Consider the following 18,480-nt stretch of genomic DNA (forward strand, 5'->3'; position numbering starts at 1 on the left):
AGGATGCAAATGGCTGTAGTGAACACTTTTTTCCAGAAGAGGCAGGAACATAGGGTGACCTACAAGAGCGGAGGTAGAAGCACGCAGGTAGATTACATCTTGTGCAGACGATGTCATCTGAAGGAGGTTACCGACTGTAAAGTAGTGGCAGAGGAGAGTGTGGCTAGACAGCATAGGATGGTGGTGTGTAAAATGACTCTGGTGGTGGGGAGGAAGATTAAGAAGACAAAGGCAGAGCAGAGAACCATGTGGTGGAAGCTGAGACAGGATGAGTGTTGTGCAGTTTTTCGGGAAGAGGTGAGACAGGCTAATGGTGGACAGGAGGAGCTTCCAGAAGACTGGACCACTATAGCCAAGGTGATCAGAGACGCAGGCAGGAGAGTACTTGTATCTTCTGGCAGAAAAGGAGAGGAGGAGACTTGGTTGTTGAACCTCACAGTAGAGTAAATCATACAAGGAAAAAGGATAGCTAAGAAGAAGTGGGACACCGAGAGGACCGAGGAGAGGCGCAAGGAATACATTGAGATGCAACGTAGGGCAAAGGTAGAGGTGGCAAAGACCAAACAAGAGGCATATGTTGACATGCATGCCAGGCTGGACACTAAAGAAGGAGATCTAGGTTGGCCAGACAGAGGGCCTAGAGATGGGAAGGATGTGCAGCAGGTTAGGGTGATTAATGATAGAGATGGAAATATGTTGACTGGTGCCAGTAGTGTGCTAGATAGCTGGAAAGAATACTTCGAGGAGTTGATGAATGAGGAAAATGAGAGAGACGGGAGAGTAGAAGAGGTAAGTGTGGTGGACCAGGAAGTGGCAATGATTAGTAAGGGGGAAGTTAAAAAGGCATTAAAGAGGACGAAAAATGGAAAGGCAGTGGGTCCTGATGACATTCCTGTGGAGGTATGGAAGCATCTAGGAGAGGTGGCTGTGAAGTTTTTGACCAGCTTGTTCAATAGAATTCTAGCAGGTGAGAAGATGCCTGAGGAATGGAGGAAAAGTGTGCTGGTGCCCATTTTTAAGAACAAGGGTGATGTGCAGAGCTGTGGGAACTATTGAGAAATAAAGTTGATGAGCCACACAATGAAGTTATGGGAAAGAGTAGTGGAGGCTAGACTCAGGACAGAAGTGAGTATTTGCGAGCAACAGTATGGTTTCATGCCTAGAAAGAGTACCACAGATGCATTATTTGTCTTGAGGATGTTGATGGAAAATACAGAGGTCAGAAGGAGCTCCATTGTGTCTTTGTGGATCCAGAGAAAGCCTATGACAGAGTACCCAGAGAGGAACTGTGGTACTGCATGCGGAAGTCTGGAGTGGCAGAGAAGTATGTTAGAATAATACAGGACATGTACGAGGGCACCAGAACAGCGGTGAGGTGTGCTGTAGGTGTGATAGACGAATTTAAGGTGGAGATGGGACTGCATCAGAGATCAACCCTGAGCCCCTTCCTGTTTGCAGTGGTGATGGATAGGCTGACAGATGAGGTTAGACTTGAATCCCCGTAGACCATGATGTTTGCAGATGACATTGTGATCTGCAGCAAAAGCAGGGAGCAGGTGGAGGAAAAGTTAGAAAGATGGAGGCATGCACTGGAAAGCAGAGGAATGAAGATTAGCCGAAGTAAGACAGAATACATGTGCAGGAATGAAGAGGGATGGTGGGGGAAGACTGAGGCTACAGGGAGAAGAGATAGCAAGGGTGGAGGACTTTAAATACTTGGGGTCAAGAGTCCAGAGCCAAGGTGAGTGTGGTAAGGAAGTGAAGAAACGGGTCCAAGCAGGTTGGAACGGGTGGGGGAAGGTGTCAGGTGTGTTATGTGACAGAAGAGTCTCTGCGAGGATGAAGGGCAAAGTTTATAAAACAGTGGTGAGGCCAGCCATGATGTACGGATGAGAGACAGTGTCACTGAAGAGACAACAGGAAGCAGAGCTGGAGGTGGCCAAGATGAAGATGTTGAGGTTTGCTCTCGGAGTGACCAGGTTGGATAAAATTAGAAATTAGAAATTAGCTCATCAGCGGGACAACCAAGGTTCAATGTTTTGGAGACAAAGTTAGAGAAGAGCAGACTTCGATGGTTTGGACACATCCAGAGGAGAAATGGTGAATATATTGGTAGAAGGATGATGAGGATGGAGCTGCCAGGCAACAGAGCAAGAGGAAGACCAAAGATAAAGGTTGATGGATGTCGTGAGGGAAGACATGAGGGCAGTTGGTGTTCGAGAGGAGGATGCAGCAGATAGGCTTACATGGAAAAGGATGACACGCTGTGGCGACCCCTAAAGGGACAAGCCGAAAGGAAAAGAAGATGTATTAAAATTACATATATTTAAATTTGGAACTTATTCACTTTATTTAAAAAATGGTACCATGAATCAGTTTTTTTTTCCATCCTTTTTGAGGTACTGTGTGTATTTTATTATATTTATATAATACATGTATGCACTAGCGGCACAGTGGACGACTGGTTAGAGCTTCAGCCTCACAGTTCTGAGGACTGGGGTTCAATCCCCGGCCCCGCCTGTGTGGAGTTTGCATGTTCTCTCCGTGCCTGCGTGGGTTTTCTCCGGGCACTCTGGTTTCCTCCCACATCCAAAAAGCATGCATGGTAGGTTGATTACCTCTATGTAGTTAGCTGCATTATTTATCTATATTTGTCACTTACATTTGTATTGTTTTATTCCCAAATTTATTTTATTAACATTCTCTGACTTACTATTTTTATTAAACAAATTGAGTTTATTTTGATGTATTAAAGAAATGTATATTTCAGAAATGTACAAAAATATTTTACCATGGAAAATAGTGCTTAGAAAATCGCCATACCCATTTGATTATTATTATTAGTAGTTGTTGTAGTTGTAGTAGTAGTAGTAGTAGTAGTAGTACTACTGCGTCCATAGATCTCTGCTCCCATCTAGCGTCACTATAGGATACCTTCACCACTATGGCGAATGCCACTCGTGGTTTCTGTTTTTGTTCCTTTTTCTTTCGTTGTTTGTCGACTAACCTCGCAGCTGAATTCCATGTCCGACTCCATGGTGCAGATCCTCACGTTGAAGTTCCGGTTTTGTTTCCTCATCAGAGAGTTAAATCCCATTTTGGCCGCCAAGTAGCTCGCCATGGCCACAAAAAATATCAACTAAAAACAATCACTAAACAGTCCTCAACAAGCCCAAGGTGTCCATGAACGCACCGTCAAGCCATTTTAACTCACATTCCGGCGTCTTTAGCCTGGGACAATCCAGTTTCTAAACTAATTTCAAACTTTCAAGCCAAACGTTGGAGCATAGTTGCGGTGAGGCCGACACAAACATGCTCCCGGAATAGTAATCATACATATTAGCCAATTTTTAGGGCTTTTACAATATGTTAATAGAACACGTCTTCTCCACAGAAGTGTTACATTTTCATTTTGTTCCGAGACAGGAAGCTAGCTAACACTTTTGCTTCATGTCCACACTGTTGAACGATGCCACGTTCAGGTACCGTATGATAATGTGGGAACCATGCTGACAAGCGCCACACAGATGATGGTAAACGGGCGTGTAGTCATGAATTTGTGTATTTCATGTCATAATAACACAGTAATTTGTGTTTTGTCATTTTCATGTCGTTGTTTTGTCTTTTGGGGTTTATGAAGTTGAATTGAGGGTTAAGTAATGTTAATTCCTAGGAAAAAGGCATCACACCTAATCACGCCCTCTTCAACCGGACAAGCAAATAGTAGCGTGCTGCATTTGGGAACCGTCGGAATATGCCTTGACCACGCTCGGTGCATCTTGTCTCGCTTCTTTTCCGAAACCAACCAATCATGGAACAGCGTTTACCTTCTGCCCCGCCTCCTCGTCCAGCCCCCTGCGCCATAATGGGGCGGGACTGGGGCGATGAGGTAATCGGGTAAACAGAAAAGATGGCGGCGTGTGTCGCCGGAGAGAGGTTGTCGAGCCCGACCGGGGCCGGTGGCGCAAGTCGCGACCGACGCGGCGAGAAGTTGACTGATTTGCCCACCGAATTGTTGGAACACATCTTGTGCTTGCCGGTGCTCGAGCACGTCGACATTTGTAATGTGTCCTGCTGCTGCCTGCGCCTGCGCGACGTTTGCCACGGCCGAGGGAAGGTGTGGGGGCACCAGTACAAACTCAGGTCATTATTATTATTTTTAGATGATTGTTATACAGGAGTAGGATTGCTATTATTAGTCATGTTCTGAGATGAACCTCGTTGCGTGTCTTCTTCCTGATTCCGCACCCCGTCAACTGTCATTGCTTGACGTTCTGATGATGCATCACATTTTCAACATAGACTGATGAACCTTAATGATTCCTTTTTTTTTTTTTTTTTTTTTTCCAAAGTTTAAAGTAAGTCTTGTCACAGCCAAATTTAATACAAATGTAAATGTATGAGCTTGTGCGTCACCCTACTAATAAAACAACTGGGGTGAAGCCATCGTTTCAGAAGTGATGGGGACATATTATTCAAGAGTCAGCCAACTTTTAAGAGCAAATGACCAGTTGTCAACAGTGGACAAAGAACTAAAAAAAAAAACAAAGGGGTTAAACTTTGGATGAGGTAAAACACAAAATACCATTCTTGCCAGCAAGCTTATTCCACACAAAATGAAAAGGAAATAAAAGGTTTGAAAAATATTTGTAATATTATTTTAAAGGCCAAAATCCTCGTATTTCAGCCTCTCTAATGTGAATACGTTCTGATTTCCTTTGTAATAGCAGACAAATTTTGCATTTCAAATAATCTGTGTTCCGAAACGTGTGCTGTTTTGCCAGTAAAGCTTTCGACTTCAAAGCTGTAACGCTATTTCAACGTTGCATCCTGACAACGACACTTTTTAGATGGCCGCGGCTGCAGAGGTTTTACCCGCAGAACGAGAGCTGCGACTGGCTGCGCGAGTACAAAACGCGCCACCGGGTGGGCGTCCAAATCCGGAGGACGGTGGAGTCCATCTCCAAACGCTTCTTCATGGAAGTGGTGAGTAGACAGTGAAGACAATTAAACATTGCATGTTTAAACACCAAAAGGTTCAACCAAACCATATCATTTTGTTTTCTTGAACATCTAGTATCTTAATGCTTAACATCCAAAGCGAAGCACTTTAGACTGGTTAACGGAATTTAGTATCAATGTTACGGTACGGCACGGTGGGCGACTGGTTACCACATCTGGTTACCACATCTGCCTCACAGTTCTGAGGACCGGGGTACAAATCCCGTCCCCGCCTGTGTGGAGTTTGCATGTTCTTCCCGTGCCTGCGTGGGTTTTCTACCGGCACTCCGGTTTCCTCCCACATCCCAAAAACATGCGTGGTATGTTAACTGAAGACTCGAAATTGCCCGTAGGTGCGAATGTGCGTGCGAATGGTTGCTTGTTTATATGTGCCCTGCGATTGGCTGGCGACCAGTTCAGGGTTTACCCCGCCTCCTGCCCGATGATAGCTGGGATAGGCTCCAGCACGCCCGCGACCCTAGTGAGGAGAAGTGGCTCAGAAAATGGATGGATGGATGGATGGATGGATATTCTCTCTGTTCTGTGGGAACTATTACTGAAGCTTACTTCGGGACCTTCTTTGCCTCTTCTGCGGCTGATTACCCTGCATCTCGTCCAGTATAGCTCAGTGCTGCCTGGCAAGTTGTGGCACGACGTGGTACTACACCGCAGGCACACAACTCTAAATTGGCACTTCCCTTCATAGTATAATGTAAAAAAAAAACTGGAAAACGATGGCTTAAAAATATACTATATAAAAAATATATATATATAGTAAGCAGTGGAACACTGAACTGAACGTGGGGAAAACTGAGTATCTTGTAACCGATTTTTGTTCCAGCCATGCATCGGCCAGGTGCTGGGCGACAGCTTCGCTGAGATCGAGTCGCTAGGGATGCCTGAGCATTTCTGCGAGGATGAGCTGCTCTTCATTCTTCACACCGATAGGAGGTGAGGCCTCTCTCCGTGTCTCTAACTGGTGGTGGGAAGTAATGAAGTACAAGTACACTCGTGCCTTGACTTACGAGTGCCCCAATTTACCAGTTATTTTTCCAGTTATGAATCATCGCTTGGTCCTTTATTTATTTTAATTTGTGTTGCGAGCCAGAATTGTGAAAGACAAAATGGAGCAATTAAAATACGGCGATGCCCTCGCATGTGGGCAAGGAGAGCCAGTTGCCGATGCACTTTGAGACATTTATTGAACAGGACAAAAAAAGAGTTGGATTGGTACTTCTACTTTTACAAGAGTATTTGTTTACACAAGTATCTGTACTCTCCTCAGCCGCTAACACCTCTCTGTGGTTGTCCATATAGGAAAAGCCTGACGTTGAAGTATTATGCAAAGAAGATCCTTTACTTCCTGAGACAGCAGAACATCCTGCGCAGTCTCAAAAGCTTCCTGGAGCAGCCGCCCGAGCAGCAGTCGGCACTCGCAGGTGTTTTTTTTTTTTTTAAATCCACCCGCTGAAATCAGTTTAATTTAGCAAGATGAAATTTGGTAGGGATGTCCATCGTGAGGAGGCCCACAAAAATGTCTCAGCAGCCATGCATGAAAATACACAGGAACTCAGAAATTTTGCTTTTAAGCAGCCATTTTCCAGCGGTCCAAGATACTGTAAAGTAAGTTAAGAGTTTTTGAAAATTCAGCCCCCAAAGCCACTTTCGCTTAGAAACATGAAATTTGGTTGACATGTCTGTCATCCAAGTACTAACCAGGACCGACCCTGCTTAGCGTCCGAGATCGGGCAACCTCAGGGTAATTTGCAGACTATCATGAGTAATCCATAAAAGTAAGTAAAAGACTTTTATAATTTACATAGTCACTCCCACCGCACCAGTTGTACAGCGGGGTTCACGAGCCTTGTCCTGCATGCTTCTTCTTGCTGTCCTTGTCCTGTCCTAGCTTGTCCTGTCCTTACCTCAGAGGGTGTACCACGACTGCCCCATACAACACTCATATCTAATGTTTCATTGTTATAATACAGCGGCAGCTTAAAAACTCCACTGTGACACAGTAAAACTGTTCCGGCATAAAATGGATACAAATCCTCCATTCTGCTTGACCTACCAGCTGAACAGGACAAAAATAACTAAATAAATAATTTAAAAAAAATAAATAAATTCTGCCCCCGTTGCTTGTTTCTCGCACATGAAATTTGGTAAACGAATACTCTCTCACAAAACTCTCAAGAAGCCATGGCTAAAAACGCACAGGAAGTGGGACACTTTTGCTTGAAGCATCCTGCAGCACTTATCAAGACAAACTCCCCCAAACAGTTTTTGAAAATGTAGCCCCTGAAGCCCATTTCACTCAGCAACATTAGATTAGCTAGGTATGTCTATCATGGGTAGACACACGCAAAGGTCTCACCAAGGCATGCTTGAAAAGACACAGGAAGTCTGCCATTTAGTTTTTGCAATTTTACGGCCATTTTCCAAAGGGCTCCTTCAGAGGGGAACTCCTCCCTGAGAGTTTATCTGCATACTTCTAAATCATGAGTAATAATTATCTCAGAACTGCTTCTGCTATGTACTGTGTGTGTTTCCAGGTGCCATCCTGGTGGACCAGTACTGCAACCCGCTGACCGAAGTCACGCTGGACGGAATATCGGCGCAGCTGGACGACGTTGCGGGGATGGTCAAGAAGACGTTGCGGGCGAAGAATCCGTCCCACCCCAGCCTTCGCGTGGCTCCAGGTGACTTGGCAAAAATCCATCAAAGCGTCTGTCCCTCTGTGCTGATGCCCACTTTGCACTTTGCCATCTTGCAGGCGGGGAGCGTCTCCTGCTGGAGGACTTTGAGCTCCAGCGGCAGGTGTTCTGTGCCCTGAACGCCGTCTTGTACGACCAACTGCAGTACAAGGGTGACCAGTTGGACTACTACAACCCCCTCAACTCATACATCCACCAGGTAGATTTTCAGAGGTTGGAATTTAATTTGGGGAGTCAATTTCGCCATAAGGTGTGTTTGCGACTGTCCCATTTCACCCAAAAAGTTTAGATTTTCTATTGAAATGAACTGCAAGCAGACAATGTCAACGCAAACAACAAAATATGTCCGACAAAGTTCCCCCTCCTCGTACTCTGCTGTCGTTCTTTCAAACACGACAAATATTTCTTCGATGGCCGCCCTTGGTCACGCATTCAGCATTGCTACAATATACATCTTTACAGAATAATCACATTCACAACACTTTACACTCACTCTTGGTATCTGCCGAGCAATGTGTTGATCACTAACATGTCTCTTCTCTATGTAAGCGGCTAGCGAGCTAAGCTAAACTAGCGAACGTGAAAGGCATTAATTAATGACTATTAAGTCAATTGGGTTAGTTCTACACGCATTGCCTTTTAGTTCATAGGTTTGATATTGATACTGGTTATAAAGAACCTGGAGTCAAATGTTCATTTTAGTCTATGCTGCGAGATGCTAAGAAAAAGGATGCTCATAATTTGGACAGCCTCTATTTAAACCATGCAAACATTTCTGACCCAGCCCGCTAAAAGAATCTGAATCGAAAATCGTTTGGAACCGGAATCGAACTAAGGAACCAGAATCAGAACCGGGATCGCTCAAATTCAAACGATGAATTAATCATGAGCACAACCTGTTTAATTCTTTACGTTCTATTTGACTATGTTATTACCATATGTTATGAAGTAAATATTAGAGAGTGCTATTTTCATGATTAAAAAACACTACAAACATTTTTGTTTTTGTTTTTTGTACTGGGGAAGCTGGAATTAATTCATGGCATTTCAATGGGGAAAGATTATTTGAGTGTTCTGAGTTACGAGGGTGGTCACAGAAAAAAACTAAACATACTATATGTAAAGGCAGAACTGTATACTACGTGATCAAAATGACTCGTTTTATCACATAAATTATTGTCTTTGATTCAGTATCATTTGACCCGAATTCCATCTCGCAGGTGCTGCTCCGCCGCAAGGGCATCCCCATAAGTCTCTCGGTGCTCTACATGACACTGGCCCAGAGGTTGGGCGTCAAGCTGGAGCCGGTCAACTTCCCCAGCCACTTCCTGCTGCGTTGGTGCCAAAAAGCACAAGGGTACTTGAAAGCAACACTCTGCCATAGCATTTTGTATATTATATTTGGTTAATGCCAGCCCCCCCGACCCAAAGGAGCGACGACATCTATGACTACGTGTACATCGACGCTTTCGGCAAAGGCAAGCAGATGACAGCCAAAGAGTGCGAGTACCTCATCGGGCACCAGGCCAGCGCCGACTACTACGGCGGCATCGCCACCACTGAGGTGCTGCTCAGGATGGTGGGAAACCTGCTCAACATCGGGAAACGAGGGTAACCGTTGACTTTAGCTCCTAAATTAAGTATTTAAGTATCAGAATCAGAATCATCTTTATTTGCCAAGTATGTCCAAAACACACAAGGAATTTGTCTCCGGTAGTTGGAGCCGCTCTAGTACAACAGACAGTCAATTTACAGAACACTTTGGAGACATAAAGACATTGACAAAAAAACAATTGTGCAAAAAGATGCAGAGTCCTCGAGCACTTAGAGCAGTTCGAATGACTAATATTGCAATGAACATTGTGCAAAGGGCGCCGAGACTTCAAGGAGTGTATGCGGTTTAAAGTGACGAGTAGTGCGATCATCTGGGACAATGTTGGTTGTGCAAATGTTACAGATACTCCTCAATCAGTGTGCAAATGGAGCAGATGCTACTCTGGCATGAGTGGCCAGTATATGCAAATAGTGCAGCATGGCGAGACAACTACAGTGAGTGCACGAGTAATACATAATTGGCCCCACAGAAATGTGACAACGAACTCAAGTCAAAAAATGTCCAGCTTGTTGTAATGGAATTATAGGTTAGCTGTTTAAGAAGTTGATCGCAAGAGGGAAGAAGCTGTTGGAATGTCTACTAGTTCTAGTTTGCGTTGATCGGTAGCGCCTACCTGAGGGAAGGAGCCGGAAGAGCCGGTGACCGGGGTGCAGACGGTCCGAGAGGATTTTGCACGCCCTTGTCTTAGTTCTGGCAGCGTGCAAGTCCTCAATGGTGGGTAGGGGGGTACCGACAATCCTTTCAGCAGTTTTGATTGTCCGTTGCAGTCGGAATTTGTCCTTTTTTGTAGCAGCACCAAACCAGACTGTGATGGAAGAACACAGGACCGATTCGATGACCGCTGTGTAGAACTGCCTCAGCAGCTCCGGTGGCAGGCCGTGCTTTCTCAGAAGCCGCAGGAAGTACATCCTCTGCAGGGCCTTTTTGAGGACGGAGTTGCTGTTGGTCGCCCACTTCAGGTCCTGAGAGATTGTAATTCCCAGGAACTTGAAGGTCTCGACGGTTGACACAAGGCAGCTGCACAACGTGAGGGGCAGCTGTGGCGAAGGATGCCTCCTGAAGTCCACGATCATCTCTACAGTCTTGAGGGTATTCAGCTCCAGGTTGTGTCGGCCGCACCACAGCTCCAGCCGCTCCGCTTCCTGTCGATATGCACCACAGATGTCAAAGTGACATTCCAAAGCAGCAGGGGGCGCTATAGCTAGTAACTAAGGGCATTTCGGTCAAAGGGAAGACACAAGAAAGTCCATCCTATCCATCCATTTTCTGTACTGCTTCTCCTCACTCGGGTCGCGGGCGTGCTGGAGCCTATCCCAGCTATCATCGGGCAGGAGGCGGGGTACACCCTGACCTGGTTGCCAGCCAATCGCAGGGCACATACAAACAAACAACATTCGCACTCACATTCACACCTACGGCCAATTTAGAGTCTTCAATCAACCTACCATGCAAAATATAAAATAATATTTTTATTTAAATATATATCCAATTGTGAAAATATATCTACGAAATATCACAATAAAAATATCCAAACAGCATTTTAAAATGGAGTTATTATTTTTATTAAATTATTATTATTTTAAGTAATGAGGGTCTGCAATTGTGGTCAGATGAGATTAAAATAAAAAAATGAATGAGCACTTCAGAAATGAGGCTTTACAATTTAAAATGTTTTTTAAAAATGGCATATTATTGTATTAAATGAGAATTATTTCTGAAAATATTTTTAAAATAATATAAAATTGCTTTTAAGAAATACCCCAACATCGATAAGCAACGTAAAATTGATTATTAATCCCAGCTAGCTAGTCTTGCTACTTGGCGATCTCTGTACAGGTAAAACATAAAGTTGAACCTGTAATGAGAAGGAAAGAAGAAGTCTTTTTTGTTTGTTTGTTTTGTTTTTGAGGGAAGGCAACGAGAAGTCTTACCAACTCCTGAGGGACACGCTGGACCTTTTCCTCACCATCAACCCAGACAACGTCCCGTATCTTCTGCTGCAGGCCAGACTCTACTTCCACCTCGGCATCTGGCCCGAGAAGGTACACGTGTGCGCGCGCACTCTCTCACACTCCCTCTCTCTATCGGACAAACTCTGACACTCACTCACTGACTGTCTCGCTCTCATTCACAATCTCTTGACATGCCACTCTCTCGCTGTCATTCGCTCGCTCGCACACAATCTCTCACAGTCACACACACACACACACACACACACACCCACACCTTCTCTCACTGACATACTCATATTCATACACAGTCACTTAGACACTCGCTCTCATGCACTCTCGCACTGTCTCGCTCTCACACGCACCTTGGTGACATGGTGCCTTCGTCGGTCGGTCCCGGGCAGGTTCTGGACATCCTGCAGCACATCCAGGCGTTGGACCCGTCCCAGCACGGCGCGGTGGGCTACCTGGTGCAACACACGCTGGAGCACATCCAGCACAAGAAGCACCCCGCCGCCCCAGAGGTGAAGCGGCGCGCGACGGCCGACCACGGGGACGTCCGCTACTCCGTGGGCCTCGTCATGAAACACAAGAGGTGCGTTCGGGAACGGCGCAGACGTTCTGGCCTTTTCCCCGCCGCTGTTTTCCACTTTCCGGCTCTGCTGCGTCACAGGTCGGGTTACAACTGCGTCATCTATGGCTGGGACCCCAAGTGCACCATGAGCCAGGAGTGGATCACCACCATGAGGGTCCACCAGCTCCCCGATGGTGCCGAGCAGCCCTTCTACAATGTCCTGGTGCAGGACGGCACCTGCCGATATGCCGCGCAAGGTGAACGGTACCGACCAAGGGAAAGCATAACAATTCAAGTATAAATCTTATTTAATGTTGGCATCATAGGGATGACGTCCTGGCTTTAATTTGAGTATATTAGCATTTTAAGGATCTTCCGATAATGTTATTTTGAGATCCTTATTTTAATAAATCATGAGATAGGCGCCAGAACGCCTGTGACACTAGTGAGGATAAGCGGTACGGAAAATGGATGGATGGATGTTGGTTTTGTTATAAAACAGAAATTTTCACGACCATAGGGCCCACCGTATTAAAAGGCGCAGTCTCAGTTACGGGGTCTATCTCTGTATTTAACACATGTATTAATGGGCGCAGGCTTGGTAAAACATACGGTAGCATGCATGCACGCTAAAACAATGTTTTTAAAAAGGCAGCGGGAGCAAAACTCAGTTCGGTTGTACTTTATTGAAGTATTTAACGAGCAAATCTCCTCCACAAATCCATCAAAGTCCTCATGTTCTGTATCCGAAATGAACAGCTGGGCAAGTTCTCCATCAAACACGCTAGGTTCCCTCTCGTACTTGTCGGAGTCAGTCTCGTTGCCGTGCGGCTCCTCAGAAATGATGCCGGCTTTTACAAAAGCTCGAACAACAGTGCAAGGTGACAAGTTAGCCCAAGCATCCACAATTCCATTCACAAATTGTGGCATAATTCGCCCGGCGTTGCCTCTTAGTCTTAGTAAAGCTGTGTTCCCCATCTGTCATCCGGCTCCTTTTTCCAGAGAACCTGGAGCCCCACTCGGACCCTCTGGAGATCGGGCACCCCGAGGTGGGCCGCTACTTCTGCGAGTTTGCCCGCACGCACTACGTGGCCAACGACGAGCTGAGGACGCTCTACCCCGATGACTCGGACCACACTGAGGAGGAGGCACGCGACCTCTACCCACACGCGCGCCCGCCCACGCCCATGTAGCCACATTTCCCATCAAGTCACATCTAACATGAAAGAAAAAACACATGGAGATAAACATTGATTGGCCACTTCATTAGGTACACCTGCACAGGCTAATTACATCAAATCCCATGCAAAAAGTCATTTGTGCTAAATAAGGCCACCAGAATATTAGGAACAGCAACCAACAACCACAGTAATTGTTAATATTAAAGAAAAATGTCGTGTATGCCTATGTCAACTTTGTGTTTGTTTATATGTATGATCAAATTCAAAGGTCATAATTATGATTAATGTAAAAAATTAAAAAGGACAAAAAAATCATTTGCAATCTTATCCTGAAGTGAAATTCAATTATAATATATATATATATATATATAAGTATAAAAATAGTGTTCATTATTTTAATTCTGATCCTGAAGAGAAATTCTACCATCATAAATACTATAATAGAGGACTTTTTTACTTGTGGTCCTCAAGGAAATACAAGGATCATATTTAATTTTATAAATTGTAAACGGTAAAAAAAAATTCCTGTAATTGTGATTTCTGAAGGGAAATTCTATAAGTAATGAATTTCAAAAATATAATTAAGAAATGGAAATTATAATTATACTGGACTACACTATTATATTGCCAGCACGGTGACCGTCTGGTTAAGCACATCTGCCTCACGGGGGTTCAAATCCCGGCCCCGCCTGTGTGGAGTTTACTTGTTCTCCCCGTGCTTGGGTGGCACTCCGGTTTCTTCCCACATCCCAAAAACATGTGTGGTAGGTTAATAGAAGACTAAATTCCCCGTAGGTGTGAATGTGAGTGCGAATGGTTGTTTGTTTGTATGTGGCCTGCGATTGGCTGTCGAGCAGTTCAGGGTGTACACCGTCTCTCGCCCGAAGATAGCTGGGATAGACTCCAGCACGCCCGTGACCCTAGTGAGGATAAGCGGTGAAGAAAATGGATGGATATACTATTATTCAGTCATTCATATTCCGTTCCGCTTATCCTCACAAGGGTCGCGGGAGTGCTGGAGTCTATCCCAGCTATCTTCGGGCAAGAGGCGGTCGGTGTACACCCTGAACTGGTTGCCAGACAATTGCACTCACATTCACACCTAAGGGCAATTTAGAGTCTTCAATTAACCTACCATGCATGTTTTTTGAGATGTGGGAGGAAACCGGAGTGCCCGGATAAAAACCAAGCAGGCACGGGGAGAACATGCAAACTCCACACAGGCGGGGCCGGGATTTCAACCCCGGTCCTCAGAACTGTGAAACAGATGTGCTAACCAGTCGACCGCAGATATACTATTATATTCATTATAATTCTACTTACAATACATTCCACAATTTATGTCCGCAGCCTTTTATTTACCTATATAATAGGTCCAATGTGAATTTTTTGGTGGGGTCTTTATTATGCTGATTGTTTATAGCTATTAAAAAAAATTACTTTTGATCTGGTTCTGCAGGTTTATAATCAGGCGTGCTGGTTTACCAACTATGCTTCTTTGGCCCAAAATAAACATGATCACACAGCATTAATAAGAATAATTATAATGTAATCATACATTTACAATGACACCATTGAGCCCACTGAGGATATGCAGGTATACCTAATAAAGTGTCCCGGTGTGTTGAGTTGAATGCAAAAAGACTAAATAGTGTTACAAACAAAATGGAAAAAGGACAGTAAACTCCAGGTGCTGTCAATCATCTTTAACAAACAAAACAAAGGAATGCTTGTAGGAAAGTCTAACAAATTTCACTTTCATGCACATTTTTTTTTATCTGTGTCATTATCAACCCAGCAGGAATTAACAGTAAAAACATGAAAAGACAATTTGATACCTGGTTGGGAAAACCCTTTCAGCATTTGTTCCATCCCCTTGATATCCAGCCCAAGGTCAACATACTAGTACACTCGTTCTCACCAGGAAGAAAAATTAGCATACCAGTAGAATGACTGTCGTACTCGTAACCTTATTTCAACTACGGTATGACATTTCTGCTCACTAGTAGAACAACTACGTTACTCGTGAGGTAAAACTAGTAGTGGACATTTTAGTGGCACTAATAGGGTCCAGGAGTCTACTAGTGTGTGAAACATACTTACTAGTTGGGCCTAGTAGTGTTGTTAGTACAGCACAGTAGTTTCCTAGTAAGGTTTAATGGTGTACTAGTCGGTCAAAGGTGACACTAATAGTGGTAAAAAAAAATACGATAGTCACTGAAAACAAGTTAATTAGTAAGACGGTCGTTCCACTACTGCACTGAATTGTTTTCATCGTGAGGACAAAGAGCATACTAGTACATGGAACTTAAGCTGGACATCAAATAAACACTGCCCTGTGATCATTCATTTGATACCCTTGATAACGAAGCTACGAGTGCGTAAAAGATACCTACTGGTTAGACCTAGACGTGTTACTAGTGCAGTATAGTAGTTTACTGGTAAGGTTTAATTGCATACTAGTGGGTTGAAAGAGGTACTAAGTAGTGGGAAATAAATGAACATCACCAGTAAGACAGTCGAACTACTAAGGGCTGACCGGTCTGGACAAAGAGCGTACTATTACATAGTACTAGTTGGACCTAGTAGTGTTACTAATGCAGCATAGTAGTTTACTGGTGAAGTTTACTTATGTACTGTACTCGTAGGCCAAAGTGGTACTAGTACTGGGTAAAAACACAAAAGCTACCCTTTGAGCATTTATTCAATATCCTTGATAAGGACTCGACTAGTGCATGACACATACCTACTAGTTGGGCTTAGACGTGTTACTAGTGTAGCACCTTAATTTACTAGTTAGGTTTAATTACATACTAGTTGGCCGAAAGGGGTACTAGTGGTGGACAAAAAAGGTCTCCGGGAAGCAGTAAGAAAGTTGTTCTACCAGGGGGTTAATTGTCTTACTTGTCAGGAAAAAGAGCAAAAACGTATGTGGAGCTTAAGCTGGAAATCAAGGATCGCAAATAAATGCCCCAACGGCTTTAAAGCCATTGCAGGGGACTCCTGTAAAACATTTATTCTCCTTTGTTGTGTGTCCGCATGTGTGTCGCAAAACTGTTGCGATTAGTATAGCTTCTGCCACACAATGAGCAACTGAAGGGTTTTTCCCCCGTGTGCGTTCTCATGTGGGACTCCACGTTGGCCTTTCGAGATAATGTTCGACCGCAAACGGAGCAACTAAAGGGTTTTTCTCCTGTGTGTTTTGTCATGTGTCTAACCATATCTGACTTTTGAGTGAACTTTTGTCCACAAACTGAACAACGAAAGGGTTTTTCTCCTGTGTGTGTTCTCATGTGTATGACCACGTATGACTTTTTATTAAATCTTTTACCACACAATGAGCAACTAAAGGGTTTTTCTCCTGTGTGTGTTCTCACGTGTGACTCCATATTTTGTTTATCAGTGAATGTTTTACCACAAACTGAGCAACTGAAGGGTTTTTCTCCCGTGTGACTTCTCATGTGTTTTATCACCTTTGCGTTTTCACTGAATGTTTTACTGCAGACCGAGCAACTGAAAGGCTTTTCTCCTGTGTGTATTCGCATGTGCTTTACCAGGTTGGACTTTTGAGTCGCCGTTTTACCACAAACTGAGCAGGTGAAAAGTTCTTGACGTGTGCGACGTCTCGCGCATATTTGAGACGTCGTCTTGTTCCCGAGAGTCGTTTCCTTTTCAGAACTTTTCAACTGTTTGTCGTCACCCTCACAGTCTGTATCGTTCATGTCGTCGCTGTCTGATAGCGGAGCTAAGAAGTTGTCTGGTGGGGTTCCTCTGCGGTGGTCTCCACTCGGACTCTGACGATTAAGGTGTGACCACTCGGGTGCTTCGTCTTCATCGTCTTCACTCTTCACAGAGACAACAGTCAGTAGCAACTGGCTGACATCAAACTCCTCCTCTTCCTCCTTAACATGGGGGGCCTGTGGATCCTCTTCTTCCTTTTTAATGCTGGGGGCATGTGGATCCTCTTCCTCTTTAATGTGAGGTGCCTGTGGATCCTCTTCCTCCAGACTGGAGCCTTCACCCTGCAGCTGAGGGGGACGACCATTCAGCTGCTGGCCGTCTGCAGGACACAAGCTAGTCAATAATGTCACGACAGTCCAACTACTGCCATACAGTCAGAAATGTCTTTCTAATGGGTGTTTCTGGTCAACAAAGAGAAGCGTGGGAAGAGAAGTTGGCAGAAAACTGGGAGAATGTCATCCATTGTCTACCATTTCCAGTTGTTTTCTTCTCCACAGCGTCCTGTTAATTTGTTTGTTGTTATTTTTGTAAATGCTACCTGTTAGTCAACACAACAAATAAAATAAAAAAGTTCACGTTTCAACGAACAAGAGTGACTACTACCGAACATTTCCGTGTGCCTTTGTGTTAGGCTGCTAGTAAGTGTATTGACATGAGGAGCATGTCCCTCCTTGTCAGTGCATGTGACCAAAGGAGCGTAACATGGTCAGCTGATGTTGGACGACTGCTGCTTCGACTGCTTTGGCCTGGCTACTCCTGGTGACGTTTTGAGGTTGAATACATTCAATTTCTGTCACGGAATGTTAAATTTGCAGCTGAAAATACGTTGAATTTTCTAAGCTGAAAAGTGTACATTGACTATTTTGATGGTAATAAAATGCAGTGTTAGCAATACAACTTCAAAACCTGATGGCAACAGTTATACTGCCATAGCAGGTCTTGCTCTTCCAATTACAGGGTACAATAAACCTGTTGCCATTCATACAACACAATAAGTCGTCGTTTTCTCTCAGTCTATCAGCTTTGTCTTCAATTTGACATGCCCACATTTCACATTAAGAACATTTGTGAGTAAATTGGGACGATATTATTTAAGTAGTCATACTTTTTGTGATTTTTTTGTTTGATGGTCGTCCATATTCATCTCGAGTATTTACGTGGATGAATTTGCTTTCATGATGAGATACACGCCTATCAGATGAATTTTCGCTCTGCCTAAAGGGATCCTGTGTGGGGGGGGGGAAGAAGTCATTTTGCTTGGAGATGGACCAGACCATCAGCCACTGAAGCTGAACGAACTGATTTTTAAGGCAAACTGGGTGAAAGGAAAACATTCTGATCTGTTGCCGTTAACTGCTGTGACGTTGCAAAACCGCCGAGAGCCCCGTGACTTTCTTGACGAACGAACTGTTCAAAGGCGAAGACGAGCGGACATACAGACCTTGGATGGACACAGCGCGATTGTTGCCGAGAGCTTGCAGCTGTTTTCGTTGTCGCTCGTTCTCCTCTCTTGCTCCTTCTTCCTCGAACGACGCCATCGTTCTTTGAAACAGTCTAAATATGCTTTTCGTTGCCCCGTAAACACTATTCAAACATTTGGATATATACGTTCTTTCAAGTTTAGCTGCTCACTGTCGCTTGAAGCCACGCCAACTTCCGTCTTTTTCTTCTTCGATGGTGCTTTTACGGCAGCTGAGCCTTCTTA

At 44.4% G+C, this 18,480-nt stretch overlaps 3 protein-coding genes across 7 annotated transcripts in view; 1 reads left to right on the forward strand and 2 right to left on the reverse strand.

Annotated features, from left to right (window-relative positions):
* nf2a (NF2, moesin-ezrin-radixin like (MERLIN) tumor suppressor a) overlaps positions 1 to 3,447 on the reverse strand; it is a 56,796-nt gene extending 53,349 nt beyond the window's left edge. For all 4 annotated transcript variants that reach the window (XM_061672758.1, XM_061672759.1, XM_061672757.1 and 1 more), the window contains exon 1: positions 3,008 to 3,447. In XM_061672758.1, coding sequence (XP_061528742.1) covers positions 3,008 to 3,121 — 114 coding nt within the window. In that variant the 5' untranslated portion in view covers positions 3,122 to 3,447. The remainder of the gene's footprint in view (positions 1 to 3,007) is intronic.
* Positions 3,448 to 3,893: 446 nt separating this feature from the next.
* On the forward strand, positions 3,894 to 13,727 carry fbxo21 (F-box protein 21). Of its 2 annotated transcripts, none has more exons than XM_061672761.1 (12): positions 3,894 to 4,143; positions 4,851 to 4,986; positions 5,843 to 5,952; positions 6,319 to 6,440; positions 7,554 to 7,700; positions 7,775 to 7,914; positions 8,936 to 9,072; positions 9,147 to 9,326; positions 11,240 to 11,372; positions 11,684 to 11,874; positions 11,953 to 12,117; positions 12,856 to 13,727. In XM_061672761.1, the coding sequence occupies exons 1-12, from the start codon at positions 3,911 to 3,913 to the stop codon at positions 12,977 to 12,979; spliced, it is 1,818 nt and encodes a 605-aa protein (XP_061528745.1). In that variant the 5' UTR covers positions 3,894 to 3,910; the 3' UTR covers positions 12,980 to 13,727. The 2 variants fall into 2 exon arrangements, with proteins under 2 accessions (XP_061528745.1, XP_061528744.1); XM_061672760.1 differs by having other exon boundaries at positions 11,953 to 12,110.
* A 351-nt stretch (positions 13,728 to 14,078) lies between these two features.
* On the reverse strand, positions 14,079 to 18,436 carry LOC133400290 (gastrula zinc finger protein XlCGF8.2DB-like). Its single transcript, XM_061672774.1, has 2 exons — positions 18,217 to 18,436; positions 14,079 to 17,094 (listed from the first exon to the last, which is right to left on the reverse strand). The coding sequence occupies exons 1-2, from the start codon at positions 18,311 to 18,313 to the stop codon at positions 16,049 to 16,051; spliced, it is 1,143 nt and encodes a 380-aa protein (XP_061528758.1). The 5' UTR covers positions 18,314 to 18,436; the 3' UTR covers positions 14,079 to 16,048.
* Between the last annotated feature and the right edge of the window lie 44 nt (positions 18,437 to 18,480).

The sequence above is a fragment of the Phycodurus eques genome, chromosome 3, assembly GCF_024500275.1.
Source record: "Phycodurus eques isolate BA_2022a chromosome 3, UOR_Pequ_1.1, whole genome shotgun sequence".
Classification (NCBI taxonomy): Eukaryota; Metazoa; Chordata; class Actinopteri; order Syngnathiformes; family Syngnathidae; genus Phycodurus; species Phycodurus eques.

Excerpts from the sequence above, each read along its gene's own strand:
- LOC133400290 (XM_061672774.1), bottom strand. The coding sequence starts at position 18,313 with ATGGCGTCGTTCGAGGAAGAAGGAGCAAGAGAGGAGAACGAGCGACAA. Across the intron at positions 17,095-18,216 it reads TCGCGCTGTGTCCATCCAAG|ACGGCCAGCAGCTGAATGGT; the intron begins GTCTGTATGTCC and ends TGTGTCCTGCAG.
- fbxo21 (XM_061672760.1), top strand. The coding sequence starts at position 3,911 with ATGGCGGCGTGTGTCGCCGGAGAGAGGTTGTCGAGCCCGACCGGGGCC. Across the intron at positions 5,953-6,318 it reads ATTCTTCACACCGATAGGAG|GAAAAGCCTGACGTTGAAGT; the intron begins GTGAGGCCTCTC and ends TTGTCCATATAG. Across the intron at positions 11,373-11,683 it reads TCGGCATCTGGCCCGAGAAG|GTTCTGGACATCCTGCAGCA; the intron begins GTACACGTGTGC and ends GGTCCCGGGCAG.